General features: G+C 40.0%; 2 protein-coding genes and 1 pseudogene across 10 annotated transcripts; 2 read left to right on the forward strand and 1 right to left on the reverse strand.

Annotated features, from left to right (window-relative positions):
- Positions 1-3981: 3981 nt before the first annotated feature.
- On the forward strand, positions 3982-5820 carry LOC138885987 (uncharacterized). The gene is made up of 3 exons (XM_070167006.1): positions 3982-4307; positions 4690-4776; positions 5811-5820. Exons 1-3 carry the CDS (start codon positions 3982-3984, stop codon positions 5818-5820), a joined length of 423 nt encoding a protein of 140 aa, XP_070023107.1.
- Positions 5821-9690: 3870 nt separating this feature from the next.
- Positions 9691-12453, forward strand: LOC104247712 (tRNA-splicing endonuclease subunit Sen2-1-like; annotated as a pseudogene).
- Positions 12454-12573: 120 nt separating this feature from the next.
- On the reverse strand, positions 12574-21628 carry LOC104247713 (tRNA-splicing endonuclease subunit Sen2-1-like). Of its 9 annotated transcripts, none has more exons than XR_011405548.1 (4): positions 21167-21628; positions 14323-15300; positions 13614-14241; positions 12574-13097 (listed from the first exon to the last, which is right to left on the reverse strand). XR_011405548.1 is itself a non-coding variant. In XM_009803797.2 (2 exons), the coding sequence occupies exon 2, from the start codon at positions 15228-15230 to the stop codon at positions 14499-14501; it is 732 nt and encodes a 243-aa protein (XP_009802099.1). In that variant the 5' UTR covers positions 15231-15238; positions 21167-21627; the 3' UTR covers positions 14300-14498. The 9 variants fall into 9 exon arrangements, 2 of the variants coding, with proteins under 2 accessions (XP_009802099.1, XP_009802097.1); XR_011405547.1 differs by having other exon boundaries at positions 14323-15238; positions 21167-21627; XR_011405545.1 differs by lacking the exon at positions 21167-21628 and adding an exon at positions 16755-21160 and having other exon boundaries at positions 14149-14241; positions 14323-15238.
- Positions 21629-26317: the final 4689 nt, after the last annotated feature.

Here is a 26317-nt window from a genome sequence, read left to right on the forward strand (position 1 = left end):
TATGATGGGCAAAATGAAGAGGTACAATATGTGAATAATTATCAAGGCCAAAGAGGCAATTCTTCCAACCAACAACAACAATGGAGATCCCAAGGTAATTGGGGCAATCAACAACAAGGCAATAATAATTGGAACAATCACCAACAAGGGAACAACAATTGGGGAAACAATAATCAAAATTCAAATTGGGGCAATCAAAACAACAATCGAAGCAATCAAGGAAACTGGGGAAACAACAACAACCAGGGTAGATGGAACAACAACCAGGGAAATCAAGGGCAAGGCTTTCAAAGGCCCCCAACGTACCAATAACCGAGCAATCCACCACCTTTTCCATCCCAGGGTCCTAGTTCTTCTAGCAATGATATGGGTAGAATTGAAATGATGTTCGAACAAATGATGAAGAAGAATGCAGATTCAGATGCTCAGTAGTCTTCTCACAATACTTCCATTAGAAATTTGGAGGTACAACTAGGCCAAATCTCTCAGTCCTTGAATATACGCCCTAGGGGTGCTCTACCAAGTGATACGGTAGTGAACCCGAAGGGTGGGAACAATCATGTTATGACGGTAACTACTAGGAATGGATGAGGCGGTGATATGAATGCCTCCAAACAAAAGCAAGCTTTGGGTGATGAAGTTAAGTTGCAATAAGATGAAGTTCCTTTGGTGGTTGAGAATGTGGTTGATGAAAATGTGAACGAAGAAGTGAGGATTGATATTCAAGATGCCGAGGTGGAAACGCAAAATGACGTCAACCCATCTAGGAAACACGTAATAGACATGCCAGAGCCGGTTGTGCAAAAGCCCAAGGCACCCTTGCCTAGACCACCTCTACCTTATCCTCAAAGGCTAGCCAAGCAGAAAAATGAGAATCAGTTCAAAAAGTTCATTGACATTATGAAGAGCTTATCCATCAATGTGCCTTTGGTGGAGGCTTTGGAGCAAATTCCTGGCTACGCCAAATTCATGAAAGATTTGGTGACAAAGAAAAGATCCATGGACTGTGAAACTATCAAGACGACCCACCAAGTTAGTGCTATAGTACATTCAATGGCTCCAAAGTTGGAGGATCCCGATACTTTCACTATCCCTTGCACTATTGGAAGTGTAGATTTTGCTAAAGCTTTATGTGATTTAGGGGCAAGCATCAACTTGATGCCCTACTTAGTTTTCAAGACTTTGGGTATTGGGCCACCGAGGCCAACTTCCATGATATTGCAAATGGCGGATAGATCAATGAAGCGACCATTAGGTATTGTTTATGATGTACTTGTCCAGGTGGACAAATTTATCTTGCCTGCTGAGTTTGTGATCTTGGATTTGAGGTAGACTATAAAGTCCCGTTCATATTGGGAAGACCTTTCCTTGCTACGGGGAAGGCTTTAGTTGATGTGGAATCAGGGGAACTCACTTTTCGGGTGGGTGATGAAAAGGTAGTCTTTCATGTCTGCAAGTCAATGAAGTAGCCCAATTGTACCGAAGTGTGCTCATTTGTGGATCTTGTCACGACTGTGATAATTGATGATACTAGTGCAATGATCAATGTGGAAGATCCTCTGGAGGCCGTGTTGTTAAATCTTGATGTCAATGATGATGAGGGCCGAGTGAAGTGTGTGAATGCTTTACATGGAATGGGCTCTTATTCTTATGAGCCTAGGAAAATCTCCTTGGATCTTGAAAATAGAAAGACTTCTCCAACAAAGCCTTCAATTGAGTAACCTCCGGTGTTGGAGTTGAAGTCATTGCCTCTATACTTCAGGTGTTAATTCTTAGGCCCTAGTTCAACTTTACTAGTTATTCTTTCCTCTTGTCTTACTAACATGCAGGTAGATGCCACATTGGCGGTGCTCAAAAAGTAGAAGAAAGCAACTGGATGGACTTTAGCTGATATTCGGGGAATAAGCCTTGTATTTTGCATGCACAAGATTATTCTGGAAGATGATGCAAAACCCTCCTTGGAACATCAAAGGAGGTTGAACGAGGCAATGCAAGAAGTTATGAAAAAGGAGGTGATCAAATGGTTAGATGCCGGGGTTGTGTACCCTATTTATGACAGCTCGTGGACTTCACCGATGCATTGTGAGCCAAATAAGGGTGGTATGACCGTGGTGACCAATGATAACAATGAACTAATTCCAACCTGGACAATTACCGGATGGAGGGTATGCATGGACTACCGCAAGATGAACAAGGTGACCCGCAAGGATCACTTCCCATTGCCTTTCCTTGACTAGATGCTTGATCATCTTGCTGGGCATGCCTTCTATTATTTCTTGGACGGATATTCTGGGTACAACCAAATCTTAATCGCTCCGGAGGATCAGGAGAAGACCACATTTACTTGTCCATATGGCACATTTGCTTTTTCTCGGATGCCTTTCGGGTTGTGTAATGCCCCTGCGACATTCAAAAGATGTATGATGGCCATTTTTACTGATATGGTGGAAGATATTTTGGAGGTATTCATGGACGACTTTAGTGTGGTGGGTGATTCATTTGATGAATGTTTGAAAAATCTGGATAGAGTGTTGGCCCGTTGTGAAGACACCAATCTTGTACTCAATTGGGAAAAATGCCACTGCATGGTTGAGGAGGGCATAATGTTGGGTCATAAAATTTCAAAGCATGTCATAGAAGTTGATAAGGCCAAAATAGAGGTGATTTCAAGGCTTCCTCCCCCCACTTCTGTCAAGGGGGTTAGGAGTTTTCTTGGGCACGCGCGGTTCTACCGGAGGTTTATAAAAGATTTTTCGAAGGTAGTAAACCGTTTGTGCAAGCTACTAGAAAAGGATGCCAAGTTTGTGTTTGATGAGGGACGTATGCAAGCATTTGAACTTCTCAAGCTTAAGCTGACGATCACCCCTATCATTACCACACCAAATTGGAGTTTGCCTTTCGAGCTCATGTACGACGCGAGTGACGTTGTGATTGGGGCAGTTTTGGGTCAAAAAGTTAACAAAATATTTCATCCGGTGTACTATGCAAGCAAGACCATAAATGAGGCTCAAAAGAACTACATGGTAACTGAGAAAGAGTTGTTGGCCATAGTGTTTGCAATGAAAACGTTTCAGCCGTATCTTATGGGGGCCATGGTCATAGTGCACACTGATCATGCAACCCTTAGGTATTTGATGACAAAAAACGACTCCAAGGCTAGGCTGATGCGATGGGTCTTGTTACTTCAAGAGTTTGATTTAGAAATTGTGGACCGGAAGGGTAGTGAAAACCAAGTGACAGACTACTTGTCCCGCTTGGAGGATGAAGGAAGACCATGTGATGGCCTAGAGATCAATGATGCATTTCCCGATGATCAGCTACTTTTTGTGTCAATAAGTGATATGACGTGGTTTGCGGATGTTTCTAATTACCTTATGACTGGCATCATCCCATGTGAGCTATCTTCTAACTAAAGGAAGAAGCTCAAACGAGATAGTTTCGATTTCTATTGGGATGAGCCATATATGTTCAAGATTTGCACAGATGGTGTGATCCGAAGGTGTGTCCTGGAGGAAGAGAAATTGAGTATCTTGAAGGCTTGTCATTCCTCTCCCTATGGTGGCCATCATGGTGGGGCGAGGAATGCTTCCAAAGTTCTTAGTTGTGGGTTTTATTGGCCAACTTTGTACAAAGATGCAAGTGATCTTGTAAAAAGGTGTGACGAATGTCAAAGAGCGGGTGGAATTTCGAAGAAAGATGAGATGCCTCTCAATACCATTCTTGAGGTTGATATCTTTGATGTATGGGGCATTGACTTTATGGGCCCGTTCGTTAGCTCGTGTGGGAACACCTACATTCTAGTGGCGGTTGACTATGTTTCAAAATGGGTCGAGGCCGTGGCTTTGCCCAACAATGAAGCTAGGAGCATGGTTGCGTTTCTCAAAAAGAGTATTTTTACAAGGTTTGGCACTCCTCGTGCAATCATAAGTGATGGGGGGTCTCATTTTTGCAATAGAGCTTTTGATACCTTGCTTGCAAAGTATGGTGTCAACCACAAAAGTGTCTACTCCTTATCATCCTCAGGCAAGTGGCCAAGTTGAAGTCTCAAACAGGAAAATCAAGAATATTCTGTCTAAAACGATCAATGCAAATAGGACCAATTGGTCTAAGAAGTTGGATGATGCTCTATGGGCGTATAGAACTGCTTACAAAACTCCGATTGGTATGTCTCTGTATCGGTTGGTGTTTGGGAAAGCTTGCCATTTGAGGAAGTTGAACCTTGATTGGGATGTAGCTGCTAATCTTCGGGTGGAGCAACTCAATGAACTTGACGAATTCAGATTTCATTCCTACTCTAGTTCGTCCCTGTATAAGATAAAATGAAATACCTTCACGACAAATATACTCGGGGCAAAGAGTTCAATGTGGGGGATTTGGTGCTCTTATTCAACTCTCGGATACGGTTGTTACCGGGAAAGCTCAAGTTAAAATGGAGCGGACTGTTTGAAGTAGTGTGTGTGACCCCGTTTGGTGCTCTTGATTTAAAGAACAAAAGTGGAGGAAGTTTTTAGAGTGAATGGGCATAGGGTCAAGCATTACTTGGGAAACATTGATGACAGCCACGTGGTGGCACTTCTTCATCTCAATGATTTGATGGTAACCTGCATCGTGCCGCGATGTTAAATCAGGCACTTCTTGGGAGGAAACCCATGTGTTTTTCTTCTTGATTTTATTTGATTTTCATTGTAGTATAGGATTGATTTTTGGACTAACTGGTTGTGAGATACTACAGGATTGTGTAGATGCAGTGCAGGACATAGTGGAAAAAGTGTTCAGGTCTCTGAAGTTGGCAATACGAACGCACTACATTTAGTGCGTACCGCACTGGTGAAGGATGAAATGTCTAACTCTCTGAAGTTTGCCACCGCGGCCGCATTACATTTTGTGTGGTCTGCGGTGGACCACTGCGGTCACATGGAATTTTGTGCGGACCGCAGTGGGTTGCCTTCTCAAACTTGAAACAAGCTATGTGGTGCGGATCGCAGTCCATTCTGTGCGGTTCGCACTGGGTTGGTAAGATGGGCCCCAGGTCCTTTTCTATAAATAGGGCATGAGGCCCTCCTTTTACACTTTTCGATCTTTCAACTCTCAGACTCATAAAATCATTGTTCATCTCCCATCTTGCTCATAATTAATTGCTTGGAATCATTAACTTTCAGTTCCTCTCACATCTGGTAACATTAACTTCCTTTAATTGTGTTAATTTTGTTATTTTTCTTTTACTTTTTGCTTTTCTTGTTTCTCATAATGTTCTTCCCGTATTTCTTTCAATCTGGTAGGATTAGGTTAGTAATTTTCTTGTTTAATATGGACTTAAGTAGTTAAAATCACTGGGCAAACACTTAGGTGTTAGATTGGACTTAAAATCAAATTATTTTGAACCCTAAGTTAGTGCCACAACTGGGCACTCAGTGCGGACCGCAGTGGTTTTTGTGCGGTCCGCGGTGCCCTTGTGCGGTCCGCAATAACATTTTGTGCAGACCGCAGTGCTGAAAGTCCTGAAGCCTGATCTTCGAAGACTGCGGCCGCATTGCATTTGGTGCGGTCCGCGGTGCCTCAATGCGGACCGCATGACCATTTTGTGCGGTCCACAGAGCAATTGTTCAGAGAGTGGGTAGTCTGAACCCCACCTCTATGCGGACCGCATTGCCATTTTGCGCGGTCCGTATTACCTTCTGTGTGGCCGCACTCCATTTTATGCGGTCCGCACTGTGTGACTTCAGCAACTGTTTGCAACCTTTTCTATTCTGCAACCCTGAACTTAATTGAATCTACTGATAATAACAAAGCATAATTGAACTTGTTTGCAGAAAATGGTGAAACTAAGAAGCAAGGGCTCTAAACAACAAGGCAGGGGAGAGTCCTCCCGGCGTGGCAAAGGAAAGAAAATGATAAAATTGACCCCTCAGGTCCGGCAAAACATCAAGAACCAAAGAAAAATTATCAAAGCTGCAGACATGGCCTGTACCAGTCAGGGAGTGAGTATGAGCCCTCCCGAGAGATTTTTTCAGACTCCGTGTCATAGTACATTGAAGACTGGCCGGAGAGGAACAGGCTAAGAAACACTCCTTCACCTTCCCCCACTGCCCAAGCGTCAGTGAATTTATCTTCTGGGTTGTCTGAAGGCTCAGCTGAAGGTAGTGGGAATACTCCACCTCTCCCACAGCTTCATTATCTGGAGAGGGTGCAGTAGGAGACGATGAGGAAGTAGGAGGAGAAGGAGAAGTAGGAGAAGGGGTGAACCTCAAGTTGGCGGGATTGCTAGAACTAGAAAACCGGAGGTGTGGCAGGACCGATTTGTCAGTAAGGTAGCTTATCACAAATTTAGAGAATGGTGGACGGTGAGGAAGTTAATCCCGGAGAGGAGTTTTGTTGATAGAGACTTGTTACCTCACAACCCCAATGTGAGGAGGCAGTTTAGGGAGATAGTTGGTTGGGGGCACTTTTTGGGTGAATGTGTAGATTCCAACGAGCACTTGGTCAAGGAATTCTACATCAACATTTCCCACATCAAAAAGGGCACCAAGGTGACCAAGGTGCGAAACCTGAACGTGTTGTATGACGGGAAGACAATAAATGATTACCTAGGCTTTGTCACAGGTATTTTTGACTTGTGACAAAATGCATGTTTTATGAGTCTGTATATTAGCTACTTCAGACTGATCCTTATTTTATTTATTTTGCTTTGAATATCCTACTTTAATTTATGGTTCTTTTAGCAGCAACTTTGGAAAATAAAATCTGTTTGCTTTAAGTTTGCCTAACATTTCGTCTTCTTTTACTTCTTTAATTTGTTCCTTCCATTCCCAATCAGAAAAACTACTGCTGCATCTTTGGCCGAGCTACCTGGGTCTACGAAACACGCTTTATTTGAAATTTATTCACGAAGAAAGAGATTACCAGTGCACCATTGTGAGTTTGAGACAAGGTCTCGGTGTCCTCTGCGCTGAATGTGAGGGCATATTCGGGTATCTACCCCCAGATTTGCTTTTATCTGGTGATGGATATTTTTATCCTTCTCATCACGGGTTCTTGGGGAGCATCATTGACTCCCAAGATCATGTGGATAACATGTTGCGGTTTATTTGTTTCGTTCTTCTTGGCCGCCTCTCTTTCCCGAAACTGATTTTTGGCCCGGTCGCTTAAGAATTCTCGGAGGTGACCTTTATTGAGTAGTCTGGCTACGACCTCTCGGAGATGGTGGCAATCCTTGGTCCTATGGTTGTGTGTATTGTGAAATTCACATACTAAGTTATGATTTATTTTGGAAGGATCCGACTGTGTAGGCCTAGGCCATCTGGCGTCTCTAATTTTGCTGATGGTGAACACGATGTCTGACACATCGACGTTGAAGTTTTATTTTGATAAGAGAGGTGCCTCAGTTGGCCCCGCATTCGTATCGAACCTGGCCCTGTTAATCTATCCCCAAGGATTCTGTCCTTGGTCTATCCTTCGATCATTGCGAGGTGGGTTACGCCTCGGGGCGTTCCGTCTGTCTTCGGTGTATGGCTGATATCTTTCTTTGATTGGTTTTGACTCCTTCGCCAGGAGCCTGCTAGGGTATACTAAGCCTGAGGAGGCTCCCAGCTTGTCATCTTCGACCTTGATTTTCGACTGGTATCGGTTGTGGCCGTCCGATCAGGTCACAGCGGAATCTCGACCAGATTCTCTTTCAGCTGCCTCGAATCCACTGATCTTTGCTCATTCAGGCCTTGAGTAAAGTCCTGCACTGCCCAGTCATCGGCGACCAGTGGTAGTTCCATTCGTTCCATTTGAAAGCGAGATACAAATTCTCGCAGTATCTCATTCTCCCTTTGCTTGATTTTGAAGACGTCGGATTTCCTCGTGGCCACCTTGATGGCCCCGGCATGTGCCTTTATGAAGGAATCTACCAGTATGGTACACAAGTCTATAGAGTTAAGGGCCAAGTTATCATAACTCATCATTGCCCCTTTGGAAAGTGTTTCTCCGAACTTTTTCAGCAGGACGGACTCGATCTCGGCATCCTTCAGGTCGTTGCCCTTCACTACACAGATGTGGCGGTAACATGCTCGTTTGGATCCGAGGTACCAATATATTTTTGAAGGTCTGGCATTCTGAATCTTCTTCTGAATGCATTTCGGGGCCGCTTCCTGTGGGAACAACTTCTGTATGAACTTCTTCAAGTCCACACCTTTCAAGATTGGAGGCGCTCCTAGAATTTGGTCGACCCTGGAGTTGTAAGTCTTGTCCTTCTTATTGTTGGCTTCTATCATTTTCTCGCCCGATTCGGTCTTTCTGGTGAGGTCCTCGAGCATCTTTACGATGGCAGGATCGGCTATCAACCCATTATTGCTCAATCTCTCCAGTACCTGTTCGGCCGGGGGAGTTGTCCCTGGTGCTACTGTGCTAGGAGTTTTTTGGTAACTCTGCAGCTGAGCGATAGCCAGTTGTTGTGCCTGCAACATTTTAAAAATAACATGAAGGCTGACCTCCCGTTCTTCCCTGGTTGGGGTTTTCTGAGCTTCTTGTGGATCTCCTTGGTACACTCTCCTGTTGGTATGTGAGCTTACATCGACTTGTTGGGTGTCGTGTGAACCCACATCCACTGGAATTAGTCCTGGCGCGTTCTCGAGGTTTCGTGGTGGCACACCAACATCTGGAGCAGCACCGTTTTCTCCGTGGTTTTTAAGATTGTCATTTTCAACTCTATTTACTGAGCTTGACATTTCAACCTGAATTGAATATCTTGGACAAGAAAAGGTATGAAAAGTAACTTGCGTTGTGTAATAAAACCAGCAAGAAAATAATCACTATTATTTTTAGCCCCACGGTGGGCGTCAAACTGTTTACTGTGAAAATGGTAATAACAATTAAATTTGTTGATGGGACTCTGAAAATTTGTGATCTATTTTTATGCGAGTTGTTAAGTAGTTGATGCTGTATTTGTGAGACTTAGAAACGAAAGGAGAGTTAAGGGTAGAATGATAATCAAACCAATAGGCTAACAATCGGGGCCTCGAGCTTGTCGATTCGGGGGCCTCGAGATCGATTTCAGAGCTCGGTTGTGAGCTATCGGGGAAAATCGGGGTAGGGCTAACGGTAATGATAAAATTAATGAAGGCTCTTTATGGCCAAAGATAAGCATTAATTGATAAACAATAAATGGAAACAATAATATCAAGAGAGTATATTAGAGAGCAGAGAGAATGTTCTTGTATATTTTGCGTGGAGCAGGTGAAGCAACGTAACCTTACAAAATGACAAGGATCCCCTTTATATAGGAGGGGAATCCCAACATAATACAAAATTCATTGATGACAAAGATACGGAGATGGGACAGCCAGATGACACCCTGATTCGTGTTTAGAGTAATCCATTAGGCTCTGTCAGTTTTAGCCATGTGCCTTGAGAACTCCCCATTTCTATCATAGTCGTGATCAACATTGTCCTAAGGTCAGGTGTCGACGAACCTCGAGGGCGGAAACTCGACCATGGTCTTGTAGTATCGAGACTTCGAGATGATGCTCTGAGGTGCCTCGATGACGAGGAATTGAATCCTCCGATTTTGCTGTATACGCTAATATTATTTAATGAAATATAGGTGGTATATGAATATTTGCCCCGACCTATAAAATAACCGACCCATCTGGATCAACCCAATCCCAAATCCTTCTTCTCCAAAGTCAAGCAAGCAAGCAAATTGAATGTATAAGTAAATGGAAAATTAGTATAATATAAAATAATCAATCTAACTAAACAAACCATAGAAACTCAATATACATATTTTCCCATCTGTCACGATCTTCTTCTCCACTTATTATCAAAACAATGGGAGACAACTTTGTTCCACACATTGAGTCTGATTCAGGTTTAAATTAATTAAATTTGCTTCTGCTTTCTTTTTCTTCTGAGTTTCGTGTCTGGTTCTGAGAAGTTTGAGGAAGGCATAAAGTGTTCGAAAGCTGACTGTGATTATGCGTCTGAAGCCCTTTGCGTTTGATGCTTCCGTATAAAGGTATTTTATTTTTTAATGACCATAACTTTGTGATTGATGTATGTACTTTGTGCATATTGAGCTGTTGAATGTGTCTGTTGTCGCATGTCTTGCCGCCTGCGAGGTGTTTGATTTTTTGCTCAGTAGAGTGATGCTTTTACTATGTTCAGGTTCTCTCTTTTATCTTTAGTTTTTATGCGTAATCTTTGCGTTCTTCTTGCACAGAATTTCTCTACCTTTCCTATATGTCAAAATGTAAAGCCTTTTACTATTATAAACGAGAAATTCAAACCCGGATGACAAAGGATCTACATAGTACAAGATTGTGTGGCTATTATATAGCTGAAATATTGCTCAGTATTTTGGAGTTGAAGTATTCTGCAAGTTGAAATTTAAGTTAGTGCATATGACAGGGAATGAGAGAATGAAGAAGAAGATATTTGCTTTATTTGACTTTGGATCCGTGGATAAACATGTTTTGATAATGGTTCCAAATCCAGATTCTGCATGATAATCTTCTAGGTGAATATCACTTTGCTGCGATATTTCAAATGGGCGTACAAGTATCAGTTAGAAAATAACCAGAATCTTCTTTTTTCTTACTTGAGAATTTGAATGGCTTAACTGGAAACTTGAAACTATGAAATCATCTGGTAAAAAAAGGGCGACGGATTCTGGTAAAGAAAAAAGTCATAATCCATAAAATGATTGGAGACTTTCTCAACATTTTATTTTACCATAACTTTTTAACATGACTATACCTGTGCTGGTCAGCTATATGCGACATGAATGGTAGGTATTCTGTCTGAACCTTATTTTGGGTGGTTCAGTGCTCCAAGTAAGCGTATTATCCTCCTACACTTTGATCCCTTCAGTGTATTAGATCCCCATAGTCTATTCTCTCTTTTATGGATTGTTTTCATATTTAACATAAATGAACAGACCTTGAAACCCCTCAAAATTGGGTAAAAATGATTGGTAGCCATAAAAATCTCAGCAGTTTCTCTGCAGTGCTCTCACTCTCGGGTGGCTCCCTTTTTCCATATTTTTTAATATACTCCTTGAAAAGCTCCATTTGGGCTTATGGAGGGATGAGTTCTTCTTTAGCTGCTATCATTTCTGAACTGAGTGTGCATTGTGTTTGCTTTCTTTCTCTAGGCCATGTTGTGCTTGATGGATTCTTTAATTGGATTATTACGGTTGTTTTACCACTTTGCTACTGCCAATTGTTGTATGACAAAGTGCTTTCACAGCATGACATTGGAACAACCATTTCATAGATTTAAGTTTAAGTAGGTTGGACATAATAAGACACAACATTTCATGAATGCTATAATGTTGTAGGAAAGACTTTATAAGCGTAGTTGCAAAATGCAATTTACTTTACACTTTGAAAATTCTCTAATTGGTGTCTATTTTTCTATGAGCATGTGTTGTATAGCTATGTAACTGATTGATTGCATTCTTTGGTCCAATGTTAGTTGTGTAAACAGGTGTAAATAGGAATATCGTGAATTTAGACTCTTTTTTTGTTGTCAGCGTGAATAATGGGGCCGAGGTGGAAAGGAAAAGGGGCCGAAGTTAAAGCTCTTGCAGATCCCATTTCAGAAATAGTAATCCAGCTTCAATCTTCTCTGATCTGCTCAAACTCTCGAGGACTGCTTTCTGATACGAATGTGCTTCTTAAAGCAGACACAGAACAAACTGAGCTCCTCAATCGTGCATGTTTTGGTAGGCCCAGGGTAACGGCAGAAAAGAATGAGCAATGGTTTCAGCTCTGCATGGAAGAAGCTTTTTACCTTCAGTATTCTCTAAAATGCATTAAGGTTGTTGACCACAATGACACTGAACTGAACAGTGATGAGGTATGGAGGCATATGACATCCAGGAGGGAAGATTTTCCTATCTTATTCAAAGCTTTTTCTCACATTAGAAGTAAGAACTGGGTGGATAGATCGGGCTCTCAGTACGGGGTAGACTTTGTTGCCTATAGCCATCATCATGCTCTAGTACATTCTGAATATGCTGTGGTGCTTTATCTTCACAAAATGGTAGTGCAAATGGTCGCTTGAGGGTTTGGTCTGACTTCCATTGCACTCTTCGACTTTGTGGTAGTGTGGCGAAAACGTTACTAATTCTTGATATTGAGCAACAGCAAAGTTGTGCAACTTCTCCGTCGTGCTTAGATAACTATGTTGTTGAAGAGAGAACAATCACAAGATGGAGTCCGGAGCAAGGCCGCGAAACAAAAGCTAAGTTTGACCTAAGTAAAAAGTAGATCGTCTGGTTCAAGATTAACTCCTACTTCACATGTTGTACTAGTTTAGCAATTGTAATGTGATTTAGAAGCATTACGATTAATACTATGTATTACTATTAATACTCTGCATACTGTATTTATTCCTCCTACTTTGTTGCAGGCATTTTGGGCCGACTTTTATGCCCAGCAAAATGGTAAACTATGCCTTCTTATTTCACCCTCGATGCTCTTTTAAGTAAAAGTCAAGCGTACATGAATGTTTTTCTCTTATAGCAAGTTGCTACATCCGGAAAGAACTAAGCTGCCTCCAAAACCAATTCAAAGAGAAACCCAAGCCTAAAAGGAATTAATTATATTAAAAAAGAACAGAACAACTCATACGAGATTTACAGCCAATTCCCTTTGGGGGAGAAAGGGAGCATATGAAAGTATGAAGAAAGTATGTTGTTCTAATAAGATAGAAATGCCAAACATAGGGAATACATTTCAAGGTTTACTGTATTGTCATGGGGGCTCTTAGAAGTGTATCCTGCTAGGTTGAGATTTCTCCATCCTGGTTTCTCCATAAGGCTCATCGTTATCGATCTGCTTGTTGTGTCTAAAGGCTGCTATGGCAACAATATACATGCTGACTAGAATGATCAATATGACAATGTTGATGACAGATACTTTCCTCTAACTCTTTTTCAGACTTGCCAGAACACCAGCTTTACAAGAATTGCAGTTATAGCAGAGCTGCTGTTGATCATTGTTCCATCTAACACAATCTGGATCACCTCGTACCAGCCCTCCTCCGAAACTCCACACTTTCTCATTCATGTAAGTATAGCCACATTCTGTAGGGGGCTTGCAGCAACCAAACTACATAAAAAGTTCCAAGACTTTGTCAGAGAAGTTGTCTTTACCACTGTACTATATACCGACTAATGTTAGAGCAAGAGTAGTTTTGCCCATGAATGCTCCTTAATCAATATTTTAGGCAACAGTTTGGAGATTTAAAAAAGGAATAGTCCAACCCATTCAGTAGTCAGAGGATTCACCAAGTTAGACTAATTTTACATCCGTAGTCAACCTACAACAACGCTCTTCTTTTTATCCAGGTTTAGGACTAGCTACATTTGCAAAGATCACACAGACGGAGTTAATGTGTTAGATATTTAAACACATAGCCTCTTGCTCTTCAAGCTGTGGGGCAAGTGCACAGATAGCCATTCTCAGGGATGCTATTTAGAAATTAACCATTACTTATTTTGTCCTCGAATTTTAAACTAAAAATCTTAATTTCAGGATACTTTTATCCCAAGAAATTGAACTGAAAAACTGAAAATTCAAAATGCACTGGCTAATTTCTTAATAGCAGCACTTTAGAGTGGCTACCTGGTGTCATTTCTACTCAAGCTGCATATATGTGATGTCGACAACTGGGGCCCTAATAATTGGAGCTTGCTGGGAGTTAGGCTTCCATCTATTCCAACCAAGTATAGTCATAAATATCAACATCAAACTTATATACGCTATTTTCATATAGTAGGTGATGGATGCCAAAGGCAATAAAATATCAGGAAGTGATTGAAGCAATAAATGTTTTCATAACCAATGTCCCTTTGAGGCCACTTGCAAAGTAAGATCCACGACATATACATTTCTTTTTTTGACATGTTGATCTAGGTTACATCAGGAAAATATTTGTTTGTACAAACTCTTACAAGTGACTCATAAACTAGAGAAGCTTCTTTCTTTGTGTTGGACCACTTAATATGAAATAACCCATAACTCTTACTACATAACCTACTGTGCGTGCATAAACTAAAGCAGCCACCTACCAAGTTTTCTTTTCCATGCATTAAAATTTTCTCCCACATGTTATCATAAAGGCTATTAAATGAAACAGTTAATTGCCTTGGATGGTCACCATGTAAAGAAAGAGCCTTAATTTCTTGCAATTTCATATTCATTAAGCTTGACTTTTGGAGGCAGCTTAGCTCTTTCCGGATGTAGCAACTTGCTATAAGAGATAAAAACATTCATGTAAGCTTGACTTTTACTTAAAAGAGCATCGAGAGTGAAATAAGAAGGCATAGTTTACCATTTTGCTGGGCATAAAAGTCGGCCCAAAATGCCTGCAACAAAGTAGGAGGAATAAATACAGTATGCAGAGTATTAATAGTAATACATAGTATTACTCGTAATGCTTCTAAATCACATTACAATTGCTAAACTAGTACAACATGTGAAGTAGGAGTTAATCTTGAACCAGACGATCTACTTTTTACTTGGGTCAAACTTAGCTTTTGTTTCGCGGCCTTGCTCCGGACTCCATCTTGTGATTGTTCTCTCTTCAACAACATAGTTATCTAAGCACGACGGAGAAGTTGCACAACTTTGCTGTTGCTCAATATCAAGAATTAGTAACGTTTTCGCCACACTACCACAAAGTCGAAGAGTGCAATGGAAGTCAGACCAAACCCTCAAGCGATCATTTGCACTACCATTTTGTGAAGATAAAGCAAGCACAGCATATTCAGAATGTACTAGAGCAGGATGATGACGATAGGCAACAAAGTCTACCCCGTACTGAGAGCCCGATCTAACCACCCAGTTCTTACTTCTAAGGTGAGAAAAAGCTTTGAATAAGATAGGAAAATCTTCCCTCCTGGATGTCATATGCCTCCATGCCTCATCACTGTTCAGTTCAGTGTCATCGTGGTCAACAACCTTAATGCATTTTAGAGAATACTGAAGGTAAAAAGCTTCTTCCATGCAGAGCTGAAACCATTGCTCATTCTTTTCCGCCGTTACCCTGGGCCTACCAAAACATGCACGATTGAGGAGCTCAGTTTGTTCTGTGTCTGCTTTAAGAAGCACATTCGTATCAGAAAGCAGTCCTCGAGAGTTTGAGCAGATCAGAGAAGATTGAAGCTGGATTACTATTTCTGAAATGGGATCTGCAAGAGCTTTAACTTCGGCCCCTTTTCCTTTCCACCTCGGCCCCATTATTCACGCTGACAACAAAAAAAGAGTCTAAATTCACGAGCGATATTCCTATTTACACCTGTTTACACAACTAACATTGGACCAAAGAATGCAATCAATCAGTTACATAGCCATACAACACATGCCCATAGAAAAATAGACACCAATTAGAGAATTTTCAAAGTGTAAAGTAAATTGCATTTTGCAACTACGCTTATAACGTCTTTCCTACAACATTATAGAATTCATGAAATGGTGTGTCTTGTTATGTCCAACCTACTTAAACTTAAATCTATGAAATGGTTGTTCCAATGTCATGCTGTGAAAGCACTTTGTCATACAACAATTGGCAGTAGCAAAGTGGTAAAACAATCGTAATAATCCAATTAATGAATCCATCAAGCACAACATGGCCTAGAGAAAGAAAGCAAACACAATGCACACTCAATTCAGAAATGATAGCAGCTAAAGAAGAACTCATTTCTCCATAAGCCCAAATGGAGCTTTTCAAGGAGTATATTAAAAAATATGGGAAAAGGGAGCCACCCGAGAGTGAGAGCACTGCAGAGAAACTGCTGAGATTTTTATGGCTACCAATCATTTTCACCCAATTTTGAGGGGTTTCATGGTCTGTTCATTTATGTTAAATATGAAAACAATCCATAAAAGAGAGAATACACTATGGGGATCTAATACATTGAGGGGATCTAAGTGTAGGAGGATAATACGCTTACTTGGAGCACTGAACCACCCAAAATAAGGTTCAGACAGAATACCTACCATTCATGTCGCATGTAGCTGACCAGCACAGGTATAGTCATGTTAAAAAGATATGGTAAAATAAAATGTTGAGAAAGTCTCCAACCGTTTTATGGATTATGACTTTTTTCTTTACCAGAATCTGTTGCCCTTTTTTTACCAGATGATTTCATAGTTTCAAGTTTCCAGTTAAGCCATTCAAATTCTCAAGTAAGAAAAAAGAAGATTCTGGTTATTTTCTAACTGATACTTGTACGCCCATTTGAAATATCGCAGCAAAGTGATATTCACCTAGAAGATTATCATGCAGAATCTGGATTTGGAACCATTATCAAAACATGCACGGATCCAAAGTCAAATAAAGCAAATATCTTCTTCTTCATTCTCTCATTCCCTGTCATATGCACTAACTTAAATTTCAACTTGCAGAATACTTCAACTCCAAAATACTGAGCAATATTTCAGCTATATAATAGCCACACAATCCTGTACTATGCAGATCCTTTGTCATCCGGGTTTGAATTTCTCGTTTATAATAGTAAAAGGCTTTACATTTTGACACATAGGAAAGGTAGAGAAATTATGTGCAAGAAGAACGCAAAGATTACGCATAAAAAACTAAAAATAAAAGAGTGAAGCTGAACATAGTAAAGCATCACTCTACTGAGCAAAAAATCAAACACCTCGCAGGCGGCAAGACATGCAACAACAGACACATTCAACAGCTCAATATGCACAAAGTACATACATCAATTACAAAGTTATGGTCATTAAAAAATAAAATACCTTTATACGGAAGCATCAAACGCAAAGGGCTTCAGACGCATAATCACAGTCAGCTTTCGAACACTTTATGCCTTCCTCAAACTTCTCAGAACCAGACACGAAACTCAGAAGAAAAAGAAAGCAGAAGCAAATTTAATTAATTTAAACCTGAATCAGACTCAATGTGTGGAACAAAGTTGTCTCCCATTGTTTTGATAATAAGTGGAGAAGAAGATCGTGAGAGATGGGAAAATATGTATATTGAGTTTCTATGGTTTGTTTAATTAGATTGATTATTTTATATTATACTAATTTTCCATTTACTTATACATTCAATTTGCTTGCTTGCTTGTCTTTGGAGAAGAAGGATTTGGGATTGGGTTGATCCAGATGGGTCGGTTATTTTATATAGGTCGGGTCAAATATTCATATACCACCTATATTTCATTAAATAATATTAGTGTATACGGCGAAATCGGAGGATCCAATTCCTCGTCATCGAGGCACCTCAGAACATCATCTCGAAGTCTCGATGCTACAAGACCATGGTCAAGTTTCCTCCCTCGAGGTTCGTCAACACCTGACCTTAGGACAATGTAGATCACGGCTATGATAGAAATGGGGAGTTCTCAAGGCACGTGGCTAAGACTGACAGAGCCTAGTGGATTACTCTAAACACGAATCAGGGTGTCATCTGGCTGTCCCATCTCCGTATCTTTGTCATTAATGAATTTTGTACTATAATGGGATTCCCCTCCTATATAAATGGGATCCTTGTAATTTTGTAAGGTTCTGTTGCTTCACCTGCTCCACGCAAAATATACAAGAACATTCTCTCTGCTCTCTAATATACTCTCTTGATATTATTGTTTCATAAAGAGCCTTCATTAATTTTATCATTACTGTTAGCCCTACCCCGATTACCCCCGATAGCTCACAACCGAGCTCTGAAATCGACCACGAGGTCCCCGAATCGACAAGCTCGAGGCCCCGATTGTTAGCCTATTGGTTTGATTATCATTCTACCCTTAACTCTCATTTCGTTTCTAAGTCTCACATATACAACATCAACTGCTTAACAACTCGCATAAAAATAGATCACATATTTTCAGAGTCCCATCAACAAATTTAATTGTTATTACTATTTTTACGGTAAATAGTTTGATGCCCACCGTGGGCTAAAAATAATAGTGATTATTTTCTTGATGATTTCATTACACAATGCAAGTTACCTTTCATACCTTTTCTTGTCCAAGATCTTCAATTTCAGGTTGAAATGTCTAGCTCAGTAAATAGAGTTAAAAATGACAATTTTAAAAACCACGGAGAAAACGGTGTGGCTGCTCCAGATGTTGGTGTGCCACCACGAAACCTCGAGAACGCGCCAGGACCAATTCCAGTGGATGTGGGTTCACGGGACACCCAGCAGGTCGATGTAAGCTCACATACCAACAGGAGAGTGCACCAAAGAGATCCACAAGAAGCTCAAAAAACCCCAACCAGGGAAGAACGGGAGGTCAGCTTTCATGTTATTTTTGAAATGTGGCAGGCACAACAGCTGGCTATCGCTCAGCTGCAGAGTCACCAGAAAACTCCTAGCACAGTAGCACCAGGGACAACTCCCCGGGCCGAACAGGTACCGGAGAGATCGAGCAATAATGGGTCGATAGCCGATCCTGCCATCGTAAAGATGCTCGAGGACCTCACCAAAAGAACCCAATCGGGCGAGAAAATGAAAGAAGCCAACGATAAGAAGGACGAGACTTACAACTCCAAGGTCGACCAAATTCCAGGAGCGCCTCCAATCTTGAAAGGTGTGGACTCGAAGAAGTTCATATAGAAGTCGTTCCCACAGGAAGCGGCCCCGAAATGCATTCTGAAGAAGTTCAAAATGCCAAACCTTCAAAAATATAATGGTACCTCGGATCCAAACGAGCACGTTACCGCCTAAATCTATGCAGTGAAAGGCAACGAGATCGAGTCCGTCTTGCTGAAAAAGTTCGGAGAAACACTATCCAAAAGGGCAATGATGTGGTATGATAACTTGGCCCCTAACTCTATAGACTTGTTTGCCATGCTGGCAGATTCCTTCATAAAGGCACATGCTGGGGCCATCAAGGTGGCCACGAGGAAATCCGATGTCTTCAAAATCAAGCAAAGGGAGAACGAGATGCTGTGAGAATTTGTATCTCGCTTTCAAATGGAACGAATGGAACTACCACCGATCTCCGAAGACTGGGCAGTGCAGGACTTTACTCAAGGTCTGAATGAGCGAAGCTCGGTGGCTTCAAGGCAGCTGAAAGAGAATATGGTCGAGTATCCCGCTATGACCTGGTCGGACGACCACAACCGATACCAGTCGAAAATCAGGGTCGAAGATGACAAGCTGGGAGCCTCCTCGGGCTCAGTATACCCAAGCAAGCTCCTGGCGAAGGAGTCAAAACCAAACAAAGAAAGATATCAGCCATACACCGAAGACAGACGGAATGCCCCGAGGCATAACTCACCTTGCAATGATCGAAGGATAGACCGAGGACAAAATCCTCGAGGACTGATTAACAGGGCCGGGTTCAATAGGAACGCGGGGCCAACTGAGGCACCTCGCTTATCAGAATACAACTTCAACGTCGATGTGTCAGACATCGTGTTCGCCATCAGCAAAATCAGAGACGCCAGATGGCCCAGGCCTACACAGTCGGATCCTTCCAAAAGAAATCATAACTTAGTATGTGAATTTCACAACACGCACAGCCATAGGACCGAGAATTGCCACCAGCTCCGGGAGGAAGTAGCCAGACTACTCAATAAAGGTCACCTCCGAGAATTCTTAAGCGACTGGGCCAAAAATCAGTTCCGGGAAAGAGAGGCGGCCAAGGAGAACGAAACAAATGAACCGCAACATGTTATCCACGTGATCTTGGGAGTCATCGATGCTCCCCAGGAACCCGTGATGAGAAGGACAAAAATATCCATCACCAGAGAAAAGCGAATCCGAGGGTACATACCCGAAGATGCCCTCACATTCAGCGAAGAGGACATCGAGACCTTGTCTCAACCTAACAATGGCGCACTAGTAATCTCTTTCTTCGTGAATACATTTCAAATAAAACGTGTACTCGTGGACCCAGGTAGCTCGGCCAACATTATCAGATTGAGGATAATAGAGCAGCTCGGACTGCTTGACCAAATTGTACCTATCACACCTCTTTTTTCTACCCCGGAAGGGTATAAGGGAGTTTTTTCCAATTTATGTGACAATCGAAACGGGATTATTTATATTAAAATTAGAGCCGCCACTTGGGAAAATTTATGGTGTCCCAAGTCACCGGTTCAAATCTCGAATCGAGGAAAGATTGACTCTATTTTACAGTCCGCGAACACAGAAATCCGGGTAAGGAATTCTGTTAACCCGGGAGAAGGTGTTAGGCATTCCCGGGTTCCATGGTTCTAGCACGGTCGCTCAACTATTAATATTGGCCCAATTATCTGATTTAATTACACATTTTAAACCTACGTGCCCTTTTAACTTTCTGACCGCTCTTAATATTTTAGGAAAATTCAAGGTTATTTAAAACACATTGTAAGCCACACTACATGAAATGTACCCGCGGTTTACGACACGTTCTATTTAACCTCGTTGGAAATTAGAATCGGGTCACATGAAATGTACACCCGGATTTGAATATGTTTGTTTTGAACATACTGCAAATTGTGTCACATGAAATGCATCCGCGGTTTACAACATGTTCGTTATTAATACTAGTAAGACTTTTCCAAACACTCCTTAAATAGCTTTAATTTCAGAAGAAGTCGATTCTGGTACTACAACCTTTCTATATGTATGTAATAAATATAATTTTAACATATTAATGAGTAAACATAGAAAATTCACGCCGAGAATTACATACAAAGCAGATAGCATGAGGCTGAAGCAAAATTCTATACGCTAAGAGAAGTAGATAAGATTAAATTACCAAATATAATTCTACACAACAAGAAATTACTAAATGTTTCTGTCTGAGTTGAAATTGGAACTTGACTCACCCATAAGTTCTATCCCATTTCAGTCACTTACTACTAAATAACTAAATACACAAATTTAAGTTTTATCCACAAAGATGTAAAAAAGTATCTCGACTCTTACATGCTGTCCATTATCTATTTTTCAAATGATTAACCTTATATATGATTAGTGCAACACATACTTGAAGGTTGGTACCTCTAGGTTCTATATGATGTTTCAGAAAAGCTAAAATCCAAAATATAGGAGAAAACCAATGACTTGAAACCAGAATTATTCAATGGCAGCGCAAGAGAAGAAGGCAGTAAAATCAACATTTAACAGAGGAAACCGTTTCAGCCTTCATGAAGCTAAATAAAATTCATACATTCACAAATAATATCTTAACAGAGCGATAGTGGGAGATACGGACCTTTACAACACTGTTTTGAAGCTTGAATAACGGACAAAGACGCGGACGGAACCTCGAAACGATACCGAAAAACTCGACACCCAAGCTCGGAGCTAACGTTCACTCGATTTTTGACTGAAACTCGCTGCCTCCCTTCTACTCTCCTTCTCTCTGTTTCTCATTTCTGTGCGTGTGTGGCTGTGTGCGTTGAGGGAGATGGATGCAGGCGGTGTATGCGAGTTTCCGGCGATGGGGTGAGTCGTGAGGTCCGGTGGCTGTTGTTGTTGAAGCAGGCGAGTCGATGGGGTGGGGGTCGTTTGTGTTCCGGCTGCTGGGGTGGTGTGAAGGAGATGAGGTTTCAAGGGGGTGGGGGTCGTTTTGCGTTCTGCAGCAGCTTCAGGATCTTCTCGCTTGGTCCATACGTTTTTTGTTCTTTTTTTTTGAAGAAGAAGCGGCCTATCTTTTCTAGGTCTTTTTTTATTCTGATTTTTTGCGTTAAGTCCCTAGTATATTGTTTTTTTGTCTCTTTAGCTGCTTAGGCGTTAGCTTCTTTATAAGGGTACTAGTTTCTCCTCACGTGAAACTCATATTATTTTTTAAAATAAATATTCCAAAAATTAGTTAATGCAGATATATTTAAAAATATTTAATTTAATTTAATTCATAATTATAAATTTAAATGTACCAAAAATTAGCATTCTCGTGTAATCTTGAGTTCTTTTATGAATAGAGTCGAAAAACGTACTCTTCGACCAAATCTATTTCTTTCTTCTAGCCATTTGTGATCTTTTTTTATATCCTTCATTCATACTAATATCAATTGGCTTGGCATAATCGTCTTTTCAAAGTTGATTGTCTTTCATGCAATATTCAAGCCTCACTATTTCTAGTTTAGTATATGTCATGCATAAATCTTCAGTTTCATCATATACATTTATAAGTAATATTTATTTTTATATTGATGATAAGTGTTAGAATTCAAATAATCTCATTGGTGGATATGAAAAATTGAATTATATAATGAGTCATTTTTATCTACCGAATGAAAATTAGGTAATCAAGTAAGATAAAATTTAGGTTAAAGTTCTATATGTTCTATGTACTATTCCAAAGTATTCAATTTCTTCTTCTTCAATGAACTTTTGGAGCTTAATATCTTCCTCGGATTACCATGGTCCTTTCTTCACATTACCTTTCATGGTGAAGCGATTTCCTTTTCTTTCTATTTAACTAAGTGAAATTTATTTAAATAAATAAGACTAAAATTCAAGACCAATGTAGATCACAAAATTCAAATTGTTCATATATTTTTTTTGTCGAGCATAATGCATAAAATATTAATACGGTATGCTTCTCTCAAGAGACATCAGATTTATAATAACATATCACCAATTTGTAAATAATATTTATGTAAAATTTATTTATGTTTGCACAAGTTGCTTTATATGAAGAAAAATAGTAAAATTGATATTTAAATTGACACACCAATAATAATCTTTTTCGACAAATATAATCTCAAAAATTAAACTAGTTTATGGTTTATTTCATCAACATCTTTAAATTCATGTATCTCTTGAGCAATTAAACCTTCATGAATTTTCACTTTTCTTATAAATCTTGACAAGAAAGTGAATTATTCATTTTTGCTTAACACCAACTTGTCATAGTACTTATATTCCTCTTCATGCAGCATTAAAACTAACTCATATGCTAGAAATTAATTGATGTTAAAAAATGCATTCAATTTGTCTTCCTTTGATTAAAATAATAAGATATAAATACATACATATATATATTAATAATGTTCTGGCCTTCTCAAAGTTTGGTTGAATGTATTTTTTTTAGCATTGCAACCTAAAAAATATTTTGGAATATCAAAAAGTATAACACGAATACGACATTGTCCATGAAATAGGAAAAGATCTCACGCCCATTCGTAATCAACATTTTGTATATTACAATTGTAGTCACAAGTTGTACTATTATTTATAATATCCACTCTCTTATAGCATTGTTAGCAAGAACAATACTAAGACTCATTTTAATTTATTTATAATATATCTGTAATCTTTATATTGAACCTATAATATGCATTTTACACATAAACATTAACTAATTTATTATATTATATTATACACATGAAAAAAGAATGCATGCTGTAAAAATGTTGAACCGTCTATCTGCAAGCATAAGTCACCCATAATATATCATCTATCTTCACTTCTTCTGGAATTTTTTTTTTCTACTACTTGGTATTCTCTTCATTTTCGCGTTCATGGTATCAAATATATGGTACTTTATGTTAAAATATATCTTCCATTAGGGGGAAAAAAATTGCAAAGAAAAATATTGACATGTATATCAAAATCAATTTACAATAAAAAATTAAAATGTGCAGTCCTTAGGAAACAATAAGATCGTTTTGCCCCTTGAGAAATTAACCTACAAAGGAAACCATAAGAAAATGTGCACAAAGTCATTAATAAAAATAATGTAATAGAATGTAATTTATCACACTGTAATTTTTTTTTAATATGATAAAGCTTTGATTAGTATTAGGATTCCAATTTTCTGTCTTAGAAATTTGTCATTCTACAGGTATTGAACAATGCTGACCTCCATATTTCTCATAATATGTTAAATCTGAAATGCATAATTTAAAGAAAGGAACACATGAATATTGACAATACCTATGGGAACCCAAAAAATACTATATGCACAAGAAAAATACAAATTAAGTTGATGAACTTCCAACTTCCAAGATACAAATTAGTGTTTGGGTCTTCACGCAAATATAACAATAATTTCAAGGCGCGGTGTTAAAATAGTAGTAGTATATTTTAACTGTCGCAACAAGGTGCCTTTTCGCTCACGATTGATGGTTGTGACGGTTCGGTTTCTTAAAAATAGGTACGAACTACGAAGCACATGTGTAGCTGTTAGTTTTTAAAACAAAAATATTTAATAGGTTATTTAGGTAAATAATAAAAAGGATATTTTAGTAATTCAACTTTTAAGTTATGGGCTTCTTATTTTTAATATATTATTATTATTATTATAGATAGATATAAATAAATTAGGGTTAGTTTAGTGGGTATTGGGCTTGAGTTGTTATGAGTTAGGTCCAAAAATTAGGCCTAAAAATAGGTTGTTCGAGCCCAAATTTTTATTCTTTTCCCGCGAACGAGACTAAAAATACGATCTCATTTATTAATTAATCCTACTTAAATAAAATAATTATTAAAATAAGACTGACCGTTAAAACAAAACTATTTTTGGTATTTTTCAAGATTAAAAGTGACTATAAAACATTAATGAAACTATTTTTTTGTAATTTTCTTTTCTTGTAATAAAATAAAGTAAAAGAGTCAAAATTAGTTGAAATGACGATATTAGGCCTAAATTAAATATTTTACGCTAAAATGTGGAAAATCTTGGGGAGAGACAAAAATCACATGTCTACAGTGCCCGCCACTCGAGTCCTCAACGGATTCAATATGGCAAGTGAAACAACGAAAGGAGAAATCATCCTTTCAGTCGACGTGGCCGGTACCACCCAAAATGTAAAATTTCATGTCATCGAAGGCGACATGAGGTACAACACCTTGTTCGGACGACCATGGATATACTGCATGAGAGCAGTACCATCCACCCTCCACCAAATGATGAAATACCCGACAAAGGATGGGATTAAAACCGTCTACGGGGAACAACATGCGGCGAGGAAAATGTTCGCAGTGCACAATACGGCACCAGCACCAATACCTCCACTCACAAAAGAGCCAAAGGGTAATCAAACTACATCTTCGGTTAAGCCCAATTAAACATAGTAGAGGACCGTACCATGTCCTCATTACAAACGACAGGGACATTTCGGACCTCAAAACATCGCCGTCACATCCCACGCTAAGGTATAACCATCTCCCTTTTCATTTTATATTTCGTACTAACCCTTATGCAGGCGCTCGATAAAAGCAGTCAAAGCGCTAACCCAGCCCGAAGACCTTAAGGTTTTAAAGCATCTGTTGCACTCTTTTCCTTCGACCGATTTTTTTATCCCGAAAAGGGTTTTACCGGCAAGGTTTTTAACGAGGCAACATCCACATGCTACCTGAGAAAGACTCGACAAGTATTCAAGGTTTCTTTTGCAATCAACCTCGAACACTGGAGGGTATCCCCCCCTTCCGTAAGGTCATCCACTCGGAAGAACTAAGAAACGCCAAATGGGGTCCCAAATAGGAAAACGATGTACCGGGCCAAACGGTCGAACGAACCGTGTCCGTATAGCCGGGCCCCCAACGGCAAAAAAATGTATACTTATGCCAAGTAATCGAAGAACACCTTTATCAAAACATCTCACACTCCAAGAGCAACCCAGCATTCTTGCAATAACGACTCCTCCATCGAAAACGATCCGAACACTCGGGGACTGGCATCCACAATTCAACACCTGAATGACCTCCGGGTCGAGACTCCAAACTCATAAGCCCTCAACGAGGCAACATGAAAATCACAAAACATCTCCAAGGCCGAAAGTGCCCCGAACACTCGGGAACCGGCGTCGAAATCTCAAAAATTGCATGACCTCAGGGTCGGAATCTCCGAAATCGTAAGCCCTCAATGAGGCAATACAAAGTTTACGAGTAATGGCTCCCGAGCCAGAACACCCTCGATGACTCAGGAACTGTCGCCAATTACCATTCATTAAACTGTAATGAGGCAGCAACAGTATCTGTAAGACCTCAAGCAAGGCATGAACCATACTTGTACCAAGTATCTAAAAACTGTAAGACCTCAAAGGCATGAAAATTTTGTAAGACCTTACTAAAGGCATAAACCCGATCCCAAAGTTAAGGCTATATATCAAACTTGTAAGACCCCTAAAAGGCATACCCTCAATATAGACGCCTAAACTACTTCATTTGGATCAAAAATGGCTCCGACCAAACACAAATAACTATGGTCATAAGGCTGTACCGGCCAAACTAACGCGACTCGGGGATGCCCGACCGTCGCTACAAAATCACAGGCCTTCAAATAATTCGAATCAACTTCGAAACCAATTGGTTAAATAGGCTACCCTCGTCATAGGCAAAAGAGCTTTGACCACGTCAGCTCCAAATCACGGCTTCGAGATACTCAGCCTCCGAGCCAAACCTCCCGAGGTGCTCG

This window comes from Nicotiana sylvestris, chromosome 2, assembly GCF_000393655.2.
Source record: "Nicotiana sylvestris chromosome 2, ASM39365v2, whole genome shotgun sequence".
Taxonomy (NCBI): domain Eukaryota; kingdom Viridiplantae; phylum Streptophyta; class Magnoliopsida; order Solanales; family Solanaceae; genus Nicotiana; species Nicotiana sylvestris.

What these genes read in the sequence shown, in the direction of transcription:
- LOC104247713 (XM_009803797.2), bottom strand. Translation starts at nt 15,230, where the DNA reads ATGGGGCCGAGGTGGAAAGGAAAAGGGGCCGAAGTTAAAGCTCTTGCA.
- LOC138885987 (XM_070167006.1), top strand. Translation starts at nt 3,982, where the DNA reads ATGGTGTCAACCACAAAAGTGTCTACTCCTTATCATCCTCAGGCAAGT. An exon ending in TCCTACTCTAGTTCGTCCCT is followed by an intron (nt 4,308 to 4,689) that starts GTATAAGATAAA and finishes TTTTCATTGTAG; the next exon opens with TATAGGATTGATTTTTGGAC.